We start from the raw sequence: 19,862 nt of genomic DNA, 5'->3' as shown, positions 1-19,862 counted from the left end.
GGAATGATTAAAGTCCTTATATTTTTGTAGTTATTAATATTTATATCATATATGTATATTATTTTTCACGCCCATTGCATCATTTAAATTGAAGATCCTTTACTATTTTTTCAATGGTATTTTATTGTTGGGAGATTCTTCACTATTTTTAAGAGTATCTTTTTTTTTTAATAGAAGGGTTACATGATATTTGCCAGACAGAAGGTGCATTAATTCACATACATTGATACCCTTCAGATGGTGAGAAGCTAAGTATGCTGCATAGAGCCATAATCACAGAAGGAAGGCAGAAGGAAGCTGGCCCAGACAAAATTAATGAGACATGATATCAAAAGTAAAATGTAAACAAAAGATCCTGAATCATGGCTCAGATAGTACAGTATTTGGTTAGCAAGAGTTATGCCCTTAATTCCAAGTACTGAAAATGAAAGAAGAAAAAAGAAAGACCCACAGGCAGACAGAAAGACCTAAAGACAAATAGACAGGAGGAATGAAGGAAAGAGGGAAATAGTGATTTTGATGGCTGATATTGAATAATTGAAGGCATCTGGTCTCTCTAGTTCTCTTCTTGTTTCTGCCAGAAGAAAAAGCAGGAGGTATGATTCAGCCACATGATGCAGGGGTTACCACTGCCTACGGATGTTTCTTTCAGTCTTCTTCATGGCAGTGACCAGGCCATCTGGTCTCGGATGCCAGTTTTGCTGCCCTCTTTTATGACCCTTCTCCTCCCTAGGGCATGGTGCCAGTGGGTCCTGAGACTGACTCAGTGCACCTGCACTGGTGGTGAGTGGCAGGTGGAGGGAAGCTGTAAGAAGGAGGCCTTTCAAAGTTCCTGGGTCACATCTCCTACTCAGTTTCATTTACCATGGCTCCGAGAACAAAAGCAGGGCTCCAGGTCCCTCTGCACCTGCTTTTCTCTCTTAATGTTTACTTAGGAGAGCAGTGACTGGTTTGTGAGTCTGATTCCAGTATTTCTAACATAATTTCTGTGGTACAGCATTATCGTTGACATAATTGTGATGTGCAGTTATTCCTAACTCTCGCCATTATGAACACTACTGTGATGTCTGTCATTTCCCCTCTCATATTATGTTATTTTCATGAGTGCATTATAAAATCTAGAACTCCTGCCATCCTCAGAGGTTGATAAGCTTCCATGGCTCTTGATATGTGGCATGGAACCACTATTCAAAATGAATGAACTTAGCATTTATGTAAAGTCCAAATCTCTGACTCTATGCACCATTTTTGTTTAAGTATACAGATAAGGAAAAAATACTCAGAATTAAAGTATTTTTTTTTCTTTTTCTTTTTTGCCAGCCCTGGGACTTCAACTCAGGGCTTGAGCATTGTCCTTGGGCTTTTCTTCAAGGCTAGTGCTCTGCCACTTGAGCCACTGTATTGAACAGGCAACTCTATTGAACAAACAAGTGTTAAAATTATTAATAGATTTTTTTTGTCGGTTGTGGGGCTTGGACTCTGGGCCTGGACGTTGCTCCTTAGCTCTTCAGCTCTTCAGGGTACCACCCTACCTCTTGGGCAGCAGTGCCATGTCCACATTTCTAGTGATTAAACGTCTCACGGTCTTTAGTGCCCAAGCTGGCTTTGAACCTCTGTTCTTAGATCTCAGCCTTCTGAGTAGCTATGATTACAGGCATGAGCCACCGAGCCTGGCTGGATTTTTTCACATTGTACTTCCTGGTTAGCCTTATCATTTTCAACACTGGTGGACACAGCCCAGAGCTCAAAGTGGAAAGGCTGCTTACTTAATCAATGGCCAGCAAATCCTTAGGTCAAGCATGGGATAGGATGTCCTCATCCTACTTTTAGGTTAGATATCTTCTTCTTGTGAGCATAAACCACCTACTGACTTCCTTTATCTTTTTGGGTTTGCATCTTTAGATCTTATTTGTTCAAATACTGTTAGCATAGGAATGCATTTCCCCATTCATGGAGTTCATTTTGATACTCTTCATTATATATTCTCCTATAAACATAGGATTGGGTTATTGTGATCCCCTGCTAAGAATATCACAGATATATTCTAGTTATTACAAATGAGGGGAAACAAAGAGGTTCTTTTTATGTCTTGCATGCAGTTATTTCTAGTTTTTCCTGTTTTAGATTTCTGTACCCTTTATCTTGTACATAAGCTTATCTGATCCATGGAAGGGAGAGGAAATTACAGAAACAGCAGGACAAAGGATGAACGAATGCAACAATGATACTTGGCACTCTGTTGGAAATGAACTTTACAACTTGTCGGGGGAGGGGGTGAACAGAGGTAAGGGGGAGAAAATGGAGGGGTGCCAATGTTTAAAAAAACATACTTATTACCTTATTTTCCTAACTGTAACTTCCCTGTTCATCACCTTTACAATAAGTAAAAAGAAAGAATATCTTTTCCTGAGCAAAGCGAATACTTCATCATCTCACTCATCCTGACTTGTATATGGTGTTGGCTTATATAATGGCAATATCTGGTATGTGTTTGTGTGTAGTACTCACTTGGTTTTCTTTCAGTGTTATCTGTCCCTGCTCCTTGCACCCGATGAAGGTTCTAACACACCTGAAAATCTTCTCATTTTGTTGTACTCTCTGGACAAAGTTGGCTGGAAAGAAGCCAATCCTGTCTTCAATTTTCCCCTGAAAGGAAACAAGAGGCATTTATGGTCAACTGTAACTACCTGTCTCTTTCGCTTCCTTCCTTCCTTCCTTCCTTCCTTGATTCCTTCCTTCCTCCCTCCCTCCCTCCCTCCCTCCCTTCTTCCTTTCCTCCTGCCCTTCCTCTACCCTCTCTGATTTGAACTTGCTAGTGACAGCACTTGAGGAACCACATAAACCACTCCCTCCAACACCCAGTTCTTTTATTGCTTTAGTTATGTTTGGATGGAGTTGCATGTTGTTATTTTTATCTTATGGCCTGGGACTAGACTCACACCATAATCTTCCTACACCCAACTTCTGTGAAGATGGGATGACAAGTATGTCTCAACATATATCATTTGTTTTTTTTTTTTTTGAGATAGTGTCTTGCTACCTTTTTACCTGGACTGGCTCTGCAGGCACATATATTATGCCTACCACGGCACAGTAAGTAATACTTACTTTCCACCAATCTTCATTGGAATCCTCTAGAAGAGTAATCATGTCTCCTGGACTAAAATGAAAGAATGGATATGTTGAGCGGGGAAGTAGAGGAACAACAGAAAAAAAAAAGAAAGAGAAATGAGTACTTTGAAAACTGATCAAGATGCATAAACTCCTTTGTTGCATGACAACTCCTTTGTACAACTATCTACATATAATAAAAATTTCTGAAGCAATGGTTTTTCATTCATGTAAATAATCCTAAAATCAATAGGAATAAAATAAACATAATATTAGCCAGTTATTTTCTATCCAAGGAAACAGAAGGTAAACAGAATTTATGTGATTTATTTAAAAATAATCAAAAAATCTTTAAAATACCACAGCCATCTGTTATGTTGGTATTATTTAGAATTTATCCTATCTAGATTTGTTTGTGGGCATACGTCTTTTATCAAGACTTACATGGTTTAATCCAAAGACTTCTTTGGTTTTGCTGGGGGAGTGTTGAGTTATGGTTGTTACCTGCTACTTGTTTGCGCTGAGACTCATGTAATTCACGTGAGTTTGTAAGTCTGTAGGCCGATATTTTAATTCTTTAGAGCTCACCAGAGCTTTTGCAATCTGAAGCCTCTTTCTTTTCACTTGGGGAAGGCTTCTGTTTGTATGTTTCATTGCTTTACTCCCATTTTTTTCATCTTTCCTTCTAGAGCTTCCTATCAAAACATGTCAAATTCCCTATATATTTCCTCTGTTCTTTCATGTGAATTTGCCATTTTCCCCTCTACATTAGCTTTTTTCTTAATTTAGTATTCCAAATAATTTCTGTTATATCGGGACCTATCTTTTCTATTATGTATAATAATACTGAGTATTTTTTCTTAAAATTAGGAAAAATGTAACTTTAAAGCATTCTTTATTTTTCTCTGAAAGCATTCTTCTTACTTCTTTACTATCCCCTGAAAAATTTCTGTGTTGTTTTTGTAATGGATACAGTAGAAAAATGGTTTGTTTTGAGGAGTTATCACATTATATTTTCTTCTTCTTCTTCTTCTTCTTCTTCTTCTTCTTCTTCTTCTTCTTCTTCTTCTTTTTCTTCTTCTTCCTCCTCTTCCTCCTCTTCCTCCTCCTCCTCCTCCTCCTCCTCCTCCTCCTCCTCTTCTTCTTCTTCTTCTTCTTCTTCTTCTTCTTCTTCTTCTTCTTCTTCTTCTTCATTCTTTTCTTCCTTCTTCTTTTGCTTCATCTTTAAGAGTTTAAGTTCATTAGTCTGTAAGTACAATATACTTTAAAGAATTCCACTCCTTTCATCATTTTCCCCTTTATCTATCCCAACTAGTTATCACATTTAAAAAAAAGTATATTGCAGGAAGTGGTACTGTGGCTCAAGGAGGAGAGAGGTAGTCTTGAGCTGAAGAGCTCAAGGATAGCACCCAGGCCCAGAGTTCAAATCCTACAACCGACAAAAAAAAGACTATTGCATAGATGCCCAAACAAATTTATTTATAGTGTTGGCTAAAACTGAGAAAAGAGAACTTCTCAAATTGTCTTGGTCTTGCATTCTGTAAGTTGTAACTTATAGAAAAGATGGCACCAAAGCCAGGAAGGAGGCATATATTGACTTAACACACCGCAGAGGCTGTGGGCCGCAGGTCGCAGAATTGGGAGAGAAGATGAGCCTTTCCTCTGGCCTGAAGGACTAGGACTTTTTGAGGCAGCTATTGTTTGTTACTCCCAACAAAGTATTTCTTGCAGGGATCCTAATTCTTCATGTCCCCGACATACTATTTTCTTCCTTGAGTGTATTATGTTTCCCCTAAGATTGGGTGGCTCATCTTTTTATCTTATTTTTTCTCCTACAGGTCAAAGAATTTTCTTGAACATCTGGCCATTTCTTGGCTGTCTCTCTGTATTAAGGATTGGAACGGAAGTAGATGATGTGGACAGTTGTTCAGGCTTTTCTGCAGTGACACACATCTGGCCTGCCTTGGGTCTTCCAGCTGTTGGAGTGCCTCAGTCAATGCATCTCATTTTGCATACTTGAAAATGCAGTGGGCAAGCAGTTTGAGGGATGTGGCCCCTACCCTCATGGTGTCAAAGAGAGCTTTCTTTATGCCTTGTGTGAGAGAAATCCATTGCCTCTTCAGTAAAAATGCCCTCTTTTCCTTTTCCCTGTACCCTGGAAGGATTTGCCTTTACTTTTTCCAGCCCAGTTCTTTCACGGGCATCTGTGTTCACTTGGAAGTTTCTTGGAGCTTGGGCACCTGTTCCATGGAGAGCAGGTTTAGCTCTGGAGTCAAGCACCATGGCTTAGAACTTGCTCTTCAGAAGTGATGATGCAGTGTTACGCACACAGAGCGGCCTCTATCAGTTATACACAGCTGCAATGGTGCCTTTGGCAACAACCACCAAACCGGAATGGCTCCCTTGCATATCTGAGAATTGGCTGGCTGCTGGCAGAGGTGACTGTGGTGATGACTTTCCCCTGTTATGTATTTCTTACACCCTCTCAGCCCATTTGGAGAGACAGGGTAGTTGCAGAAGCTCAAGAACAATAACTGGAAATCCGTGAGACAACACAAGGCTTCTTGCTAGCATGTATGCCCAGAAAGGATCCATTGTCACTTTTGCCTCACATCATCCTTCAGAGCACAGGCACAGGACCAGGCTGGCTGCACCCAGGGGGTGAGGGAAGATGTGAGAGGAACTGGAAAGTTCTATGGCAAAGGACACAGATATAGGGTAGGGTTAAGAATTTGGACTAGGTGTACAATGTTTTCACCATAGGTGCTCCTTCACCCCTTTCAGTGAGTTTGCTCAGTGTTATTGAATATTAACTTAATGTAAAGATGATTTCTTTCTTTTCCCTGGAACATTCCTTGGTTGCATATTTTCATTGTTCTTGCCTGATTGCCTTTGCTTTAGTTTGTCAGGAAATTCCCCAGATTTCAGATTCTCTGCTGGCATTCTTCTATTAGTATTCTTACGAGGAATTCTTTTAAAACAGATATTTTTGGACATGGTTAGGGATTGGAGCAAAAGAGGAAGCCAATTTGTGTGCTCACATTGATATCTTTATTCAATCTCCTCTGCTGTCATTCTCAATTTTCAGTTAATATCCATTTCATTCAGCATTCCAATATAGCAGTCTTCTAGTGCTACTATACTCTAAGGCTTACAGCATGCTCACTGAAAACTAGGGAGACAAAAATTAATGGAACAAAATAGATTTATTCAAAGCCAGCCCTGAGGAAAGTATACTTTTTTAATCTCTCTTTTATTTTCCAGTACTGGGGTTTGAACTCATGACTTGTTTGCTAGGCTGGTACACTACCACTTGAGTCACATCTTCTGACTTATGTTTGGCTTCTTTTCTTTCCTATTTCTTTTTATATAAGGTTTTATGGACTTTTTTTGAGGGTGGGGTTGGACTGTGCCTCAGGGCTTAGTGAGGATTACAGACATGGGTGGAAGAATCTTTGATGTCTCAAGTCTCCATCTTGGTGTGAGTGGAAGGGGGATTTCAGGGAGGGGGAACATCAGGATATGAAGAACTTTAATGGGATATAGTGGCTTACAGTTAGACAAGAAATAGAAATCCCTTGAAGGGCAGGAATCATCTCTCCAAAATGTCTCTTTTTCCTTTTTCTTCAAAAGTTGGTCTGGATCTGGGACCTGGATCTCCTGTGGCCAGAACTGGCATTTTCTTTTCCAACAGATACATTATGTTTCTGCACATTGATCCAGATGAACTGAGGAAAGGGAGCCCCACAGCTTTTCATTATTCAGAACATGGTGAAAAGAGATACATCACTCAAAGATGAAAGGGATAGCCAGACACAGTGGCTGAAACTTGAAATTCTAGTTACTTGGGGGAAGAGTTTGGGAGATTGCATTTCAAGATCAACTCAGGCATAATGCATTCTTGGGACTCCATCTCAACCATAGGTTGGGTGCTGTGGCACTCACTTGTTAGTTGACCCAGGTCAAGGGGAAGCACAATGCTGGACACTGTGGCATATGTTCTCCATCTCAGTGATACAAGGAAATGCAAGTAAAAGTGCACCTCAGGCTAGCCAGGAGATGCAGTGAGACCACACCTCAGAAGGAATAAAGGCAGAAAAGAGCTAAGTTCCCAGGTTCAATCTCTAGTACTAGGGAGAAAAGATTAGGGAGGAAATGCTAAAATAACAGTTTCTGCTCACTCTGTTAACAATCTCTCTGAGGCACTGAACACAACTGACATTGTGGTATTTCAAGTCACAATTGCATGCTGATGTTCATGAAAATAAGAGAGCTGAAAATTACTTCTTTAATTACCAGCAAGAATGAAAGCCTATGTAGAAGAATATTCCAGGTTCCAGCAGATTTTATTTAACTCACTAACCTTAGAAACCAGGTGTCAGCAGGTCAAAATTTGCTCAATAAAGACCCAGAAACACAACAAATTAAAGAAATTGGACAAATGGGACTGCATTAAACTGAAGAGCTCCTGTATGGCAAAAGACAAAGCTGGAATGTTAAATAGAAAGCCCATAGAGTGGGAGAAGATCTTCACTAACCATATAATAGACAAAGGCCCTCATATCTAAAATATATCTACAGCTAAAAAAATTGAATCTGTCCAAAATAAATCTTCAAAGAAACAACTCCCATTAAAAAATGGGCCAAAGACTCAAAGAGAGACTTCTCTGAAGAAGAGATAAGAATGGCCTATATGAAGAAATGCTTGACATTTCTGGCCATAAAAGAGATGCAAATCAAAACAACTTTGAGATTCCACCTCTCTCCAGTTAGAATGGCCATGATCAAGAAATCTAATAACAACAGATGCTGGCAGGGATGTGGTCAGGAGGGATCACTACTACACTGTTGGTGGGAGTGTAAACTTGTTCAACCACTATGAGACTTTTTTTTGACCAGTCCTGGGCTTGAGCACAGGGCCTGAGCACTGTCCTTGGACTTTTTCAAGGATAGAGCTCTACCACTCAGCACCACTTTCAGCTTTTTTCTATGTATGTGGTACCGAGGAATTGAACCCAGGTCTTCGTGCATGCTAGGCAAGCACTCTACCACTAGGACAAACTCCTGGCTTGTTCAACTGCTATGGAAAGAAGTATGGTGGTTCCTCAAAAGAGCTCCCCTATGACCCAGCAAATCCACTCTTTAGCATTTACCCAATCGTCCAGAAACAAGGACATAATAACGCCACTAACACAACGATTTTCATGGCAGCACTATTTACCATAATAATAGTGAAGATATGGAACCAACCAGATGTTGCTCAGTAGATAATTAGATTAAGATGCTGTGGTATTTATACACAATGGAATTCTATGCTGTCATTAGAAAGAATGACATCGCCCTATTTGTAAGGAAATGGAAAGACTTCGAAAAAATCAAATTAAGTGAAGTAAGCCAGACCCAAAGGAACATAGGCTCAATGCTTTCTCTCATTTGAAATAATTAGTACACACCTAGGACTCTCCTAGGAGAGGATTACAATAGGGCAAAACCTAGATACATAAGGCCATAAAGGATGAGTCTAAATGAAAGGATGTCCAGGATATGTAAAGAGGTTTATCTTGTATGATTGTTGTTCTTAATGTACTATGTTATTTGTTGCCATTTAGTTAATCTCATTTTGTTAACAATATCTGTCTTTGTTACCTGGCATATTGTATATATGTTTATTTGTTTATTTGAAATAGGAAAGGGAAGGGGAGAAAAGATGATTGAGAGGGGTGGGGAGAGGTAAATGGGGACAAAAACACAACAAGAGTTATCAATGTGTGAGAAGTAATGCACCTACTATCTGGTGAATATAACTGTATCCCCTCTAGACATTACAATTTAAGAAAAGGAAGGGGAAAAAAAAGAAACTAGGTGTCAGGAGCCAATACAATGACTTTGCTGATGGTTTGGTAGAAATTGTAAATAAGGAAGGTGGAGACTGGGGGAGGTACTTTTCTTCAGGGCATTGGAGGATGTCACCTGGATTGTCCCTTTGTTATTGTCTAGCAGGAGACCCACTCTTTCTTTTAAAGCTTATTTTTAGTGCCATTGTAGAGTTGATATACACCAAAGCTACCAGCATACCATGATCATTGCTGAATTGTTTACCATAGCCAAGGTATGGTATCAACCCAGAGGTCCCTCAGTAGACCAAGAAAATATGGTATATATACACAATGAGATTCCATTTGTCCCTCCATAAGAACAATATTTTATCACTCATAAGGAAAGACTTGGGAAAAATTATATTAAGGAAAGTAAGCCATCGCCAAGAAAATATAGGTTGCATATTTTCCCTTATTTGTGGTAACTAGATCTATAAGTAAATACACTGAATGATTAAAAATAGGTAAATATATACATGTATGTGCATATAGGTGTATGTATACATGGAACAGGGTTAATTATATATAACTCTAGACATTCACAGATTGAGGCCAAAAGAGGATATGCGTAGGAATGGTTGACAAAAGGTCAAAAGCTATGTGTATATGATCATAGATAATAATATATTATGGGACCGACTCCATACGTGTAGGGTGGACCATCCCAGAGCATGTACCCTTGCTAACTGCACAGCACAATAAGGTACTTAGCATATAAGGTATAATTTTATGATAAGTACCAGACAGACTTCTGAAAGAGTTATTTTTTCTATAAAAGAGCTTCACAAGAATTAGAAAATTGTTTGGTGAGGAAGGAGAGTTAGATTGATGTATTTATTCATTCCTTTGTTTTTTGTTTGTTCACCTATTCAAAAAAATATGAACAGAATGTGGGTTCTGAAAGGATCATTTTGCTAAGTACTGAGTGCACTTTGGGGAATAAAATCCTCACTGGAACTAATATTCTGGTGTGAAAGTTTGACAGTAAACAAGGAAATAGATAATAAGACATTTAATAGATACATAAATAATAGATAATATACTATATGTATAACCACTAAACATATAATTATGAGTTAGCTTAAGGTCTATGAATAAAATAAATAGAATATAGCCATAAAGACTGAGAATGGGCTTCTCCTTGACAGTAGTCAAATCATCTGAGCTGCAGGCAGACAGCTAACACCTATTTTTTCAGTGTAGGAAGAACCCTGCTTTGGGGTAGCACTTGAATCCAAGAACAGGATCTCTGACATCTGAGTCAGCAAGCCGGGGGCTTACAGGATTTTTACTATTTCATGCCTCTCGAGCTCCCAGCCAACAATGGGGGCATTCTTTCCATACAGACTGACTCAGAAACATAAAGTTGCTGGAAAAAAATAAATTTTAGGTTAGTGAGGATAATTAGACCTGTTGCCTAAATATCCAGATGGGAGAGCTCTAGGCTATGAATTATTGGGTTGCTGACTCAGTCAGCTATTGATGAAGACAAACAGACCAGATTTCAAGACAGGGCCTCAAAACTGGGTTCCCACATTCACAAAAACACAGAAGCAAAACCATAATACTACAGAGTGGTTTTTATCTTGCATGTCTATCCTGATCTATTACTGGGAGGCCAGTACAGAAATGTATTCTGAGTCTGAGTGCGGCCTCCGAGGGAAAGAATGCTCTCATTGTTGGCTGGTGCCTGGAGGGGTATGAAGCAATAGAAATCCTGAGAGCCACAGTCTTGCTGACTCAGATGTTACATTCCTTGTAATGAGAAATCCACACCTTCTGTGTTGGAGAAATACCTGCCTTCCTTCCTCCACCCCCGGCAGGGACCACCTGGAACTTCGTCTGGTGCTATTCTGGAAAGCACACTGTCATCCAAGCAGGATGATCTGGGGCTTTCTTCATTTCCTGAATGTTTGGTGAATACTGATTACTTTTGGAGTTGAGAGAAAATGTGTCTTCACTCCTGCATCTCTGCCCATGTAGCCAAATTCGGTTATAGGGAAGTCGTTAATATTTTTTTTTTTGCCAGTCCTGGGCTTGAGCTCAGGGCCTGAGCACTGTCCTTGGACTTTCTCAAGGCTAGAGCTCTACCACTTGAGCCTCAGCACCACTTCTGGCTTTTTTCTATGTATGTGGTACGGAGGAATCGAACCCGGGTCTTCATGCATGCTAGGCAAGCACTTTAACCACTAGGCCAAACTCCCGGCCCTCGTTAATATTTTTTGAATGCTTGTGGCCTTTTCGGTTATAGGCTCCAAAGTATAAGGTCAAGAGTATACTTTGGCCCTTCACCAGGCCTCAGTTTCCTCAACTGTCAATGTGAAGATAACAAACAACCCCTAGGTTATCAGTTAGTGAAACACTAATTGTGATACAGTATTTGCAGGGCATGTTTAGGTGAGTCCACAATAGCAGTTTACCATCATTGTTGGTGAAATGGAATTGCTATCTTCTGGGATTCTGGTTATCTCAAGAGGCAAGGGTGCAAAAATTGGGAATTTACAGTGAGTGTCATCCCTGAATGAGAAGAGAATACCAAGTATAAAACTGATCCAAACAAAAATTCCCCAACCCATATGCCTCCCTCAGAGTCTCAGCTGTCTCAATTATATTTTTATGCTTGTGTATTATGCACAATAAATATATTATGAACTATATTTGCTTTGCAAAGTTGCCGTGTGGATGAAATGAGAAAGCATATGGGGAAATCTTTGGCACCATGAAACACTTCCTCCTAAGCCTCTAAACCTGTCATTTTTTTTTCACTTAGAAATTAGGGGATCTAATGAGGATTGCCATTTTTTCTTTTTCAGATGGAGCCCTGCTATGTTGCCCAGGCTGTCCTTGAACTTGCAAACATCTGCCTTAGCCTCCCATGTAGCTGAGATCATAGGTCCATACCTCTACTTTGCTTATATTGCCTTTTGAATGAGTGTCCTATAGGTTTAGACAGGGATGGTGGATCAATAAAGTTTTTATTTCGCTGGCTTTAGATTAATTCAGAGCTTCAGAAAAATCTCTCCCTCTCTTTACACCAACCTCCATACCCCTACTCCTCTACTGGAGCTAGTGAACACAAGATTACATTAGAACTCAGGGGTTGATGACAATGGTAATTTTGCTTGGGTTTAATGGGCCACAAAATAGCTTGGAGGGGGAAGGAAGAATATTCATTGAATGAAGTGGGCAGAACTAGGTTTGTTTTCACACATATAAGCAGGTTCAGAGAGTTTTCACAGGTAGGGACTGCATACATGGCTAACTTCACTAAATCAAGCTGATTCTTGCATTACTTAGGCTTTGTCAAAACTCACAGGATTTTCCCATATCCCTCTGCAAGTATTTTGGACCATCTTTAATATTTCTTACCTTGTACTTTCATTAGATATAAACAAACAAATAAACAAACAAACAAAATACCCGGAGCTGGCGGTTCACATCTGTAATCCTAGCCACTCATAAGGCCGAAATCTGAAGACTGTAGTTCCAAGCCAGTGCAAGTGGAAAAGTCCACCAGACTTGTGTCTCCAACTAACCATCAAAAAGCTGAACGTGCTAGAGCCACAGCCCTGAGTGAGAAAGCCAAGCAAGAATGCAATACCCAGAATTTAAGCCACAAGAATGGCTCTCTCTCTCTCTCTCTTCACACACACACACACACACACACACACACACACACACACACACACACACACACACACACACACACACACGCGCCCGCGCCCGCGCCCGCGCCGAACTTGCAAGGATAATATTGTTATCCAGATCCAAATGGACTTCTTGAGAAACCAAACTTATGTGACCAGAACAAGGTACCAGACAAATGTGCCCATTAATTTTAGAGCTACTTCTAATGGTCTCACCAGATCTATTTTTTTTTCAATTTGCATTGTCTTGGTCCAGGATTGTTTACAGTCAGGGAGGATGAGTAAGTCCCCAAGACCTCCAGGATTTTGCAGTCATTTTTCCCTTAAGCCTGATGTCTGCAAGACTGCTTGCCCTTTCCCAAGCCCATAGACCAGCAGGAGAATCCAGCAGAAGGGTCATTTGGAAGGAATGTGGGAAATGTTCCTAAACTGTCATGGATCACGCTCTCCAGAGCCTAATTGAGAGAGGCATTAGAGTGGGGAGGGGGAGGGGCCTTCTAAGCACATTAGTGACATTTGTGAAGATCTGGGTTTCTTGACAGAGTGCAGAATCAGAACATAATACGCACCAGAGACTTTCCTCAAATAGCCTTAATTGCATTTTGATGTCCTGGTGACTGTGAAGATTATTTTTAAATCAAATTGGTGCATTAGAATTACATTTAGTTTTAATTAAGTTGATGCATTTGCCAAGAAGTAATGTACTTAGAGAATGGGAATGAGACACCCAGGGAGTCTTCTCCTGTCTTACTCTGTCTCAAGGCTTCTTTGTTTCTTCTTTTCCAGAGGCTTATAAAACCTTGCAAGGTGAAGGACATGAGAACAAGCCCCAAATCAAATACAAACCCATTCACGAAGGGGTGGCATTGGTATTCTGGTTTGGGTCTGTCACTGGCCCATTGTGTGTGTCTGTGCATGTCACAGTGGCTCTCAAATCTGACAGTCTGAATCCAGGAGAACCCCTAGAGGAACAGGTAGAGGAGTTCTAGGCGGAGCCTAGGAGCAACATTTTAATAACAATTTCCAAGAAATTCTTATATCTGTGTTCCCATTCTAACTGTATCATATAGAGGAGAAAACTCCTCTATATCAAAACTCCTCCTCAATGTTTGGGTAGCATCGTAGATTGCTAAAAAACAAACAAACATACCAAATAAAACCCCTGATTCTCTAAAACCTCAAGAAAATGCTGAGAAAAAATCATGGAAGACTTTGAACTGGGCAAAAAATGACTGAGCTGTGTCTATGCTGCTTTGTGCTTTCAGGTTTTCTCCTTTAGGTGCCTTTGAATTGTTTTATGTAGTATTACAGGTTGTAGAGTATATATCATAAAGAAATAAAAGTGAGTTGTGCCAGGAAGAGTGAAATTAATTATTGCCCCATTAATACTGACCAGTTTTGCACCTGTATTCTTTATTACTTACATATGTATGATGCCTGAATTCTCCTTTGAAGTAGGTGTTACTAGCTCTCACTAAATAGGGAGTCAAGTAATAATTTTGACATGTCTTTATTTTATGTTTGTCTGAAAATCATAATTTTTACCTTAATTTTAAAAGTTTACTTATATCAGGAATGACTTTTCATAAATACACTGTATAGATCACAGATTTCTTGGTCAAGTTCAGATTTAACAATCCTAAAAGACTTATAAGAAGTAATGTGAGTAATCGGGTGCAGTCCTAGCTACTTAGGAGGCTGAGATCTGAGGACCTCGGTTCAAAGCCAGCCAGGGAATTAAAAAGTCCATGAGACTCTTATCTCCATCTAACCACCAGAGAACTAGAAGTGGTACTGTGGCTCAAGTGGTAGAGAGCTATCCTTGAGCTGAAGAGCTCAGGGACAATGCCTAGGCATAGAGTTCAAGCCCTGTGACAGACAAAAAAAAATGATGCGAATGGCCAACCAGAGTGAATTAAAATGAACACATTTCCTAGATCCACCGACTAAGGAAGAACTGAGTGAGGATGATTAATGGGTATAGGTATTCAGGTGCAGAGAAAATAACCTTCAATGTTTTCCAGACCAGTAACTTAACTATGGCTGACAAAAATTAACTTTACATTTCAAAAGACCTATTAGACAGGAAATAGACAGTTTTTTAAACATAAGAGAAATGCTTTTGCTGTCTTTTCCCTCATTTCCCAAGCACTGCCGCTTTAATTGAGGTCCTTGAACTCTTGCTTGTCTTTCTTGCTCATGGTTGGCACTCTACCACTGGAACCACATCTCCAGTCCAGCTGTTTGCTGGCTAACTGGAGATGGGTTTTGCCAACTTCTCTTCTCTGGCTGGTTTGACTTCGATTCTCTGATATCAACTTCTTGAGTAGCTATGATTAAAGGTGTGAGCCACTGCTACCTGGTTTAGAAATGATAAATCTTCAAGCCCATAGATATATACCAGTTATGTATATATGTACACACACGTACATGTAGGTGTGTGTCAGGACAAATTTAAATTATCTAATAATTTATGTAATTCCTTACAAAAAAAAAGCTGTCAAGTGCTTCAGAAAGGAAAACCTATTACAGTCAACACAGTTTGGAAAGTGAAGTTAGAAGTAAGGCCAGTGGACTTGGTGTCCATTCCCCTGAGTTCTAATCCTGGACCTTCACTCCTGAGTTCTTGGGCTTGGTTTTCCGACCTTACTTCCAAGAAGATGAAGATGTATGAGTTGTTTCACTGGAAGGTGAACTCAACAGCCATATGTTCAGTACTAAACTTTGAACAAGTCTGTCAGTGTTGAGACTGTAATGAATGTATTTATCTAATTGTATTGCCCCCACAATGACTTTTTACTACCATTTTTTGTAATAATGGTCACATCTGTTTGGTATCCCCCCTTTTTTGTGCTGGTTTTGGGGCTTGAACTAAAGGCCTGGGTGCTATCCCAACTTAGCGTTGTCACTCAAGGCTGGCACTTTGTTACTTGAGCCACAGCTTAGTCCACAGCTTTTTGGTGGCTAATTGGAGATAAGAGTCTCACAGATTTTCTGCACTGGCTTTGAACTGTGACCTCAGATCTTAATATCTTGAGTATCCAGAATTATAGGCATGAGCTCCTGACACCATTTGTTATTTCTTAAAGTAAATCTCTTGTTCTGAAGTTTAGGCCATTCTTTCACATCTTTTCCCATGGGGGAGTTGCTTCACAAATTCCCTTGCCCTCTCTTCTTTCTGGAAGGTTAGCATTGTGATGCTGCTTCTTTTTTATATATTTTTATTGTAATTAATAAAAGGGTTACATTATATTCACCAGACAGAGGGCACATTACTTCACATACATTGATACCCTTTCTCATCACTTGGTCCCAATTTCCCTCCCACCACCCCTGCCTCTCATCTCATTTCCCACTTCCCTATCCGATTTCAAATAACCAAATAAACATATATCCAATGTATTAAATAACAAGGTGAAATACTGTAACAATATGAGATAACCAAGGGACAGCAAAAGAGATGAGAGATAACATAGTACATTAAGGACAACAATCACTCATTACATGGCTTTTGTTTCTATATCCTGGAGGTCTTTTCATTTACCGTCATCCCATATGGCCTTATGTATCTAGATTTTGTTCTATTGTGAATCTCTGCTAGGAGAGCAAAAGGTTTCTACTGATTATGACAAATGAGGGGGACTATTGGGCCTATGTTCCTTTGAGTCTGGTTTACTTCACTTAATATGATTTTTTTCTAAGTCTTTCCATTTCCTTACTGTTCTTTCTGACTGCAGCATAGAATTCCATTGTGTATAAACACCACATCTTGTTGATCCACTCATCAACTGAGGGACATCTGGGTTGGTTCCATATCTTTGCTATGGTAAATAGTGCTGCAATGAACATCCTTGTGCTAGTGGATTTAGTATGTCCTTGTTTCTGGATGGTTGGGTAAATGCCAAGTAGTGGAATTGCTGGGTCATAGGGGAGCTCTATGTTTAGTCTTTTGAGGAACTGCCATACTGCTTTCCATAGTGGCTGAACGAGTTTGCACTCCCACCAACAGTGTAGTAGTGATCCCTCCTGGCCACATCCCCTCCAGATGCTGCTTATTTTTAGGGCCTTTCCTGACCTCCTAAGCCTGCTTTGATGACTTCCAGGCGTATTGTAGCCTTGCAACACCTCCTGCTTTGAACAGTTCCTACTGGATGATAACTGCTGTTTACTCTTCTGCTGACCCTAGTCCCATGCTCTCTTCAGTTCCTTGAGGACAGGGAGCAACTCTTTGAGAATAACTTCTGGAGATAATCAAAACTAGGGTTAAAAATCATTTTCAACTCCACTTAAGTTTTGAGAAAGTCCAGAATAGATCCATTCAGGCCCTCCCCTCTCTAGAGTTTCTCGTAAGTATTATCTAAGAGGACATGTGATTGCCTGCTTTCATTAGCCTGTGGAAAATCTGACACTTGTTTCCGGTAATCTGATGATTCACAAAGCTACATCTTGTTTGGGTTAAAAGAAGATGTGTTTTCCTTTGATTCTCCTCTCCCATGTAGGTGTTTGGATGGGACACTACAGTGGTGATTAATTTGTCGCTTTCTTAGAAACTTATAATCCTGATGAAAGAAGTTCCCCCTGATTCCTAAGTAGTTTATAAGCCTTTTCTTCCCCTTCTCTCTTCCTTCCTTATGAAAAATTGCCATTATCATATAAATCTGTTTAAAGAGAAGTAATAAAAATGAAAATGACTTAGATGTGGAAAGTCAAAACTGTATTCTTTGCAATAGGCATGACATGGTCTCTAAAATAAGTGTTTGGACACTTTGGTTTTTATTTACTCCTAATCTTTGGTTTCTGAGCGTGACTCAAGTGTTCAAGGGCTAGTCTTGAGCAAAAAGCCTTAGGGAAAGTCCAGGCCCTGAGTTCAAGCCCAAGGACAAGTACAACCCCCTCCAAACAAACAAACAACAAACAAACAAAAAAACCTGTGAACTTCAGGTAGTGCTTCAAAGAGCTTTGCTTACAAATTTGCTAATAGTGCACTAAGTGTAATTTCCAAGTTTTTTTTTTTCACACTCCTCTGTTGTTAAGATTACAGGCACCTTTTATCTGGCGAATATAATATAACTCTTTTATTAATTGCAATAAAAATAAAAAAACTTGATAATAATAATAAATATCCTAAGGACCATTGTCTAAGACCTTTGGTAAGAGATTATATACTATACAAGATGGTTATACAAAGAATCTGTGGGATAGTTTATGTTATCAGATTTCAGATCATCAGCGATGGTTTGGAGACCTCATATAATGTTTCACATCTTCGATGTCTGTGGCCAAAATTATAGACTCACAACACGCCAGTGGCTGCCCACTTACCCTGAAGATAAGCATGGGGTGTCATTGCCTCCTCATTACTAAACTTATTTGACAGTCTCCTTCATCTGCCCAAAGGCCAGAGGGAGATTTGTTCATGTTGGCTATACTGAATACACTGAATCTTTTGTGTGTGTGTGTGTGTCAGCCCTGGGGCTTGAACTCAGGGCTTCAGAATTGTCCTTGGGCTTTCTCAAGGCTAGTGCTCTACCACTTGAGCCACAGCATCACTTCTGGCTTTTTCTATGTATGTGGTACCAAGGAATCAAACCCAGGTCTTCGTGCATGCTAGGCAAGCCTTCTTACCACTAGGCCAAACTCCTGGCCTTCTACAGACTCTTTCAACTAATATTAATGAAGGTATTCGGAAGAGTGAAGTAAAACATACAATAAAAAGAGGCAAGTTTGAAAGGATTCTCCTAGCAGAGGATCATAGTAGCTCAAAAGCTATGTACATTAAGTTCATACAGGATGATTCTAAACAACATGAACTCTAGGGTAATGAAACAAGAGGTTTATCTTTGGGATTGCTGTTGTTAATGCACTATGCGCCATTATTTCTTTTCTTTTCTCCCCTTTTCTCTTCCACTTACGGTTAATCTCATGAGGTTATTATATCTCAGTTTGTATACAGGTATACTGTATATACACTTATTGTTTATTTTAAATAGGGAAGGGAAGGGGGAAAACAAGATGATTGGGAGGGGGAGGAGAGAAAGGGGACAAAAACATGAGAAGGGGTATCAATGTTCAAGAAGCAATGTACCCACTACTTGATGAATGTAACTATAAACCCTCTACATACTATCCTGACAACAAAATGCAACAAAAAAATACAAACTGAGACGCTAAATACAAAAGAGGCAAAGTTGAATGGCAAAGTCCCTAAAGTATATTGTGCACTTCATTTATATTGGGTGTGAAAGCCTACATTTTATTTCTATTATCCTCTTTCTGTCTTCCTAGGAAACCCCAAGCTGAGCACCAGGAGATGAAAGGTTACTAAAATAGATGCAAATGTTGTCAAGAGTTGAAAAAGAATCCCCTGGCAGGTGGCTGTGTGGCCTTTCCCTTTGGGGAAGGGAAAAAGGCCAATGTGAGTTAAACAGAGGCCATCAAAGATGATGATAAACTGCACACCATAAGCACTCTTGTTCTTTGTGTAAGGACGGTAGAGTTTTGATCAAATATATGTATTGTGAGTGGGACCAAGGCAGTTACATGAGTGCAGGAGTAGAGGCTCAGATGAGTCAAGTAACTTTTCCAGGATTCATGGGGTCACCCAGCTGAGTGAATGGCTTGACTTGGACTTAAATCTAGTCCAAATGGATGCTTCTACTTTTATTCTTTAGTGTTCAGTGAATGCACACAACTATATCCTGTCTTTGTCTTTCTTATTTCTTAATTCTGCAAAGAAAACTTCTATGTTTGGAATATTAACATGATGTGATTGGAACTGACATTATTCAGTTCTTGCACTGTAGCAGATCTTGCTTTTTTCCCCCATCACCTCTATCACAGATGGACAGACTTGATTACCCTTATTTCCAGCATGAGCAAAGAAAGGCTCCCAGGTAGATAATTCACTTTCTGTACCACCCGACTCTAGAGTTCATATAGAACTGAGACCTCTAAGATCACTGCCTAGTGAATGCACTCAAATGCAGGCCCCACCCATAATGGGAGAGAGGGAGATGGAAGGTTAGATGTACAGAAACCAGACAGGCACTTCTACTAACAATCCAGGTCAGGTGAGAGATGAGTTGGGGATGGGCATGGGAGAATTTACTCAAAGTAAGTAAGAAGAGAGCAACAAATACATTCCATGCTGGAAGCACAGGGTAACCTCTGTGAATGTCAGAGGCTTGGGCAAACACAGGCTTGTGGGAGGAGGGAAAGCTGAGCTACT

General features: G+C 39.9%; 1 protein-coding gene across 1 annotated transcript in view; it reads right to left on the bottom strand.

Moving 5' to 3' along the window:
- The window catches only part of Stac (SH3 and cysteine rich domain), a 134,772-nt gene that overhangs the window by 10,499 nt on the left and 104,411 nt on the right, over window positions 1-19,862 (bottom strand). The window contains exons 9-10 of the mRNA XM_090352754.1: window positions 3,109-3,160; window positions 2,509-2,646 (exon numbers count right to left, since the gene is read on the bottom strand). Of these exons, the coding sequence (XP_090208880.1) occupies window positions 2,509-2,646; window positions 3,109-3,160 (190 nt within the window). The remainder of the gene's footprint in view (window positions 1-2,508; window positions 2,647-3,108; window positions 3,161-19,862) is intronic.

The sequence above is a fragment of the Megascapheus bottae genome, chromosome 18 (genome assembly GCF_031878675.1).
Source record: "Megascapheus bottae isolate mThoBot1 chromosome 18, mThoBot2.hap1, whole genome shotgun sequence".
Classification (NCBI taxonomy): domain Eukaryota; kingdom Metazoa; phylum Chordata; class Mammalia; order Rodentia; family Geomyidae; genus Megascapheus; species Megascapheus bottae.
The sequence above is the reverse complement of the archived record's forward strand: the minus strand, read 5'-3'. Positions and strand labels throughout refer to the sequence as shown.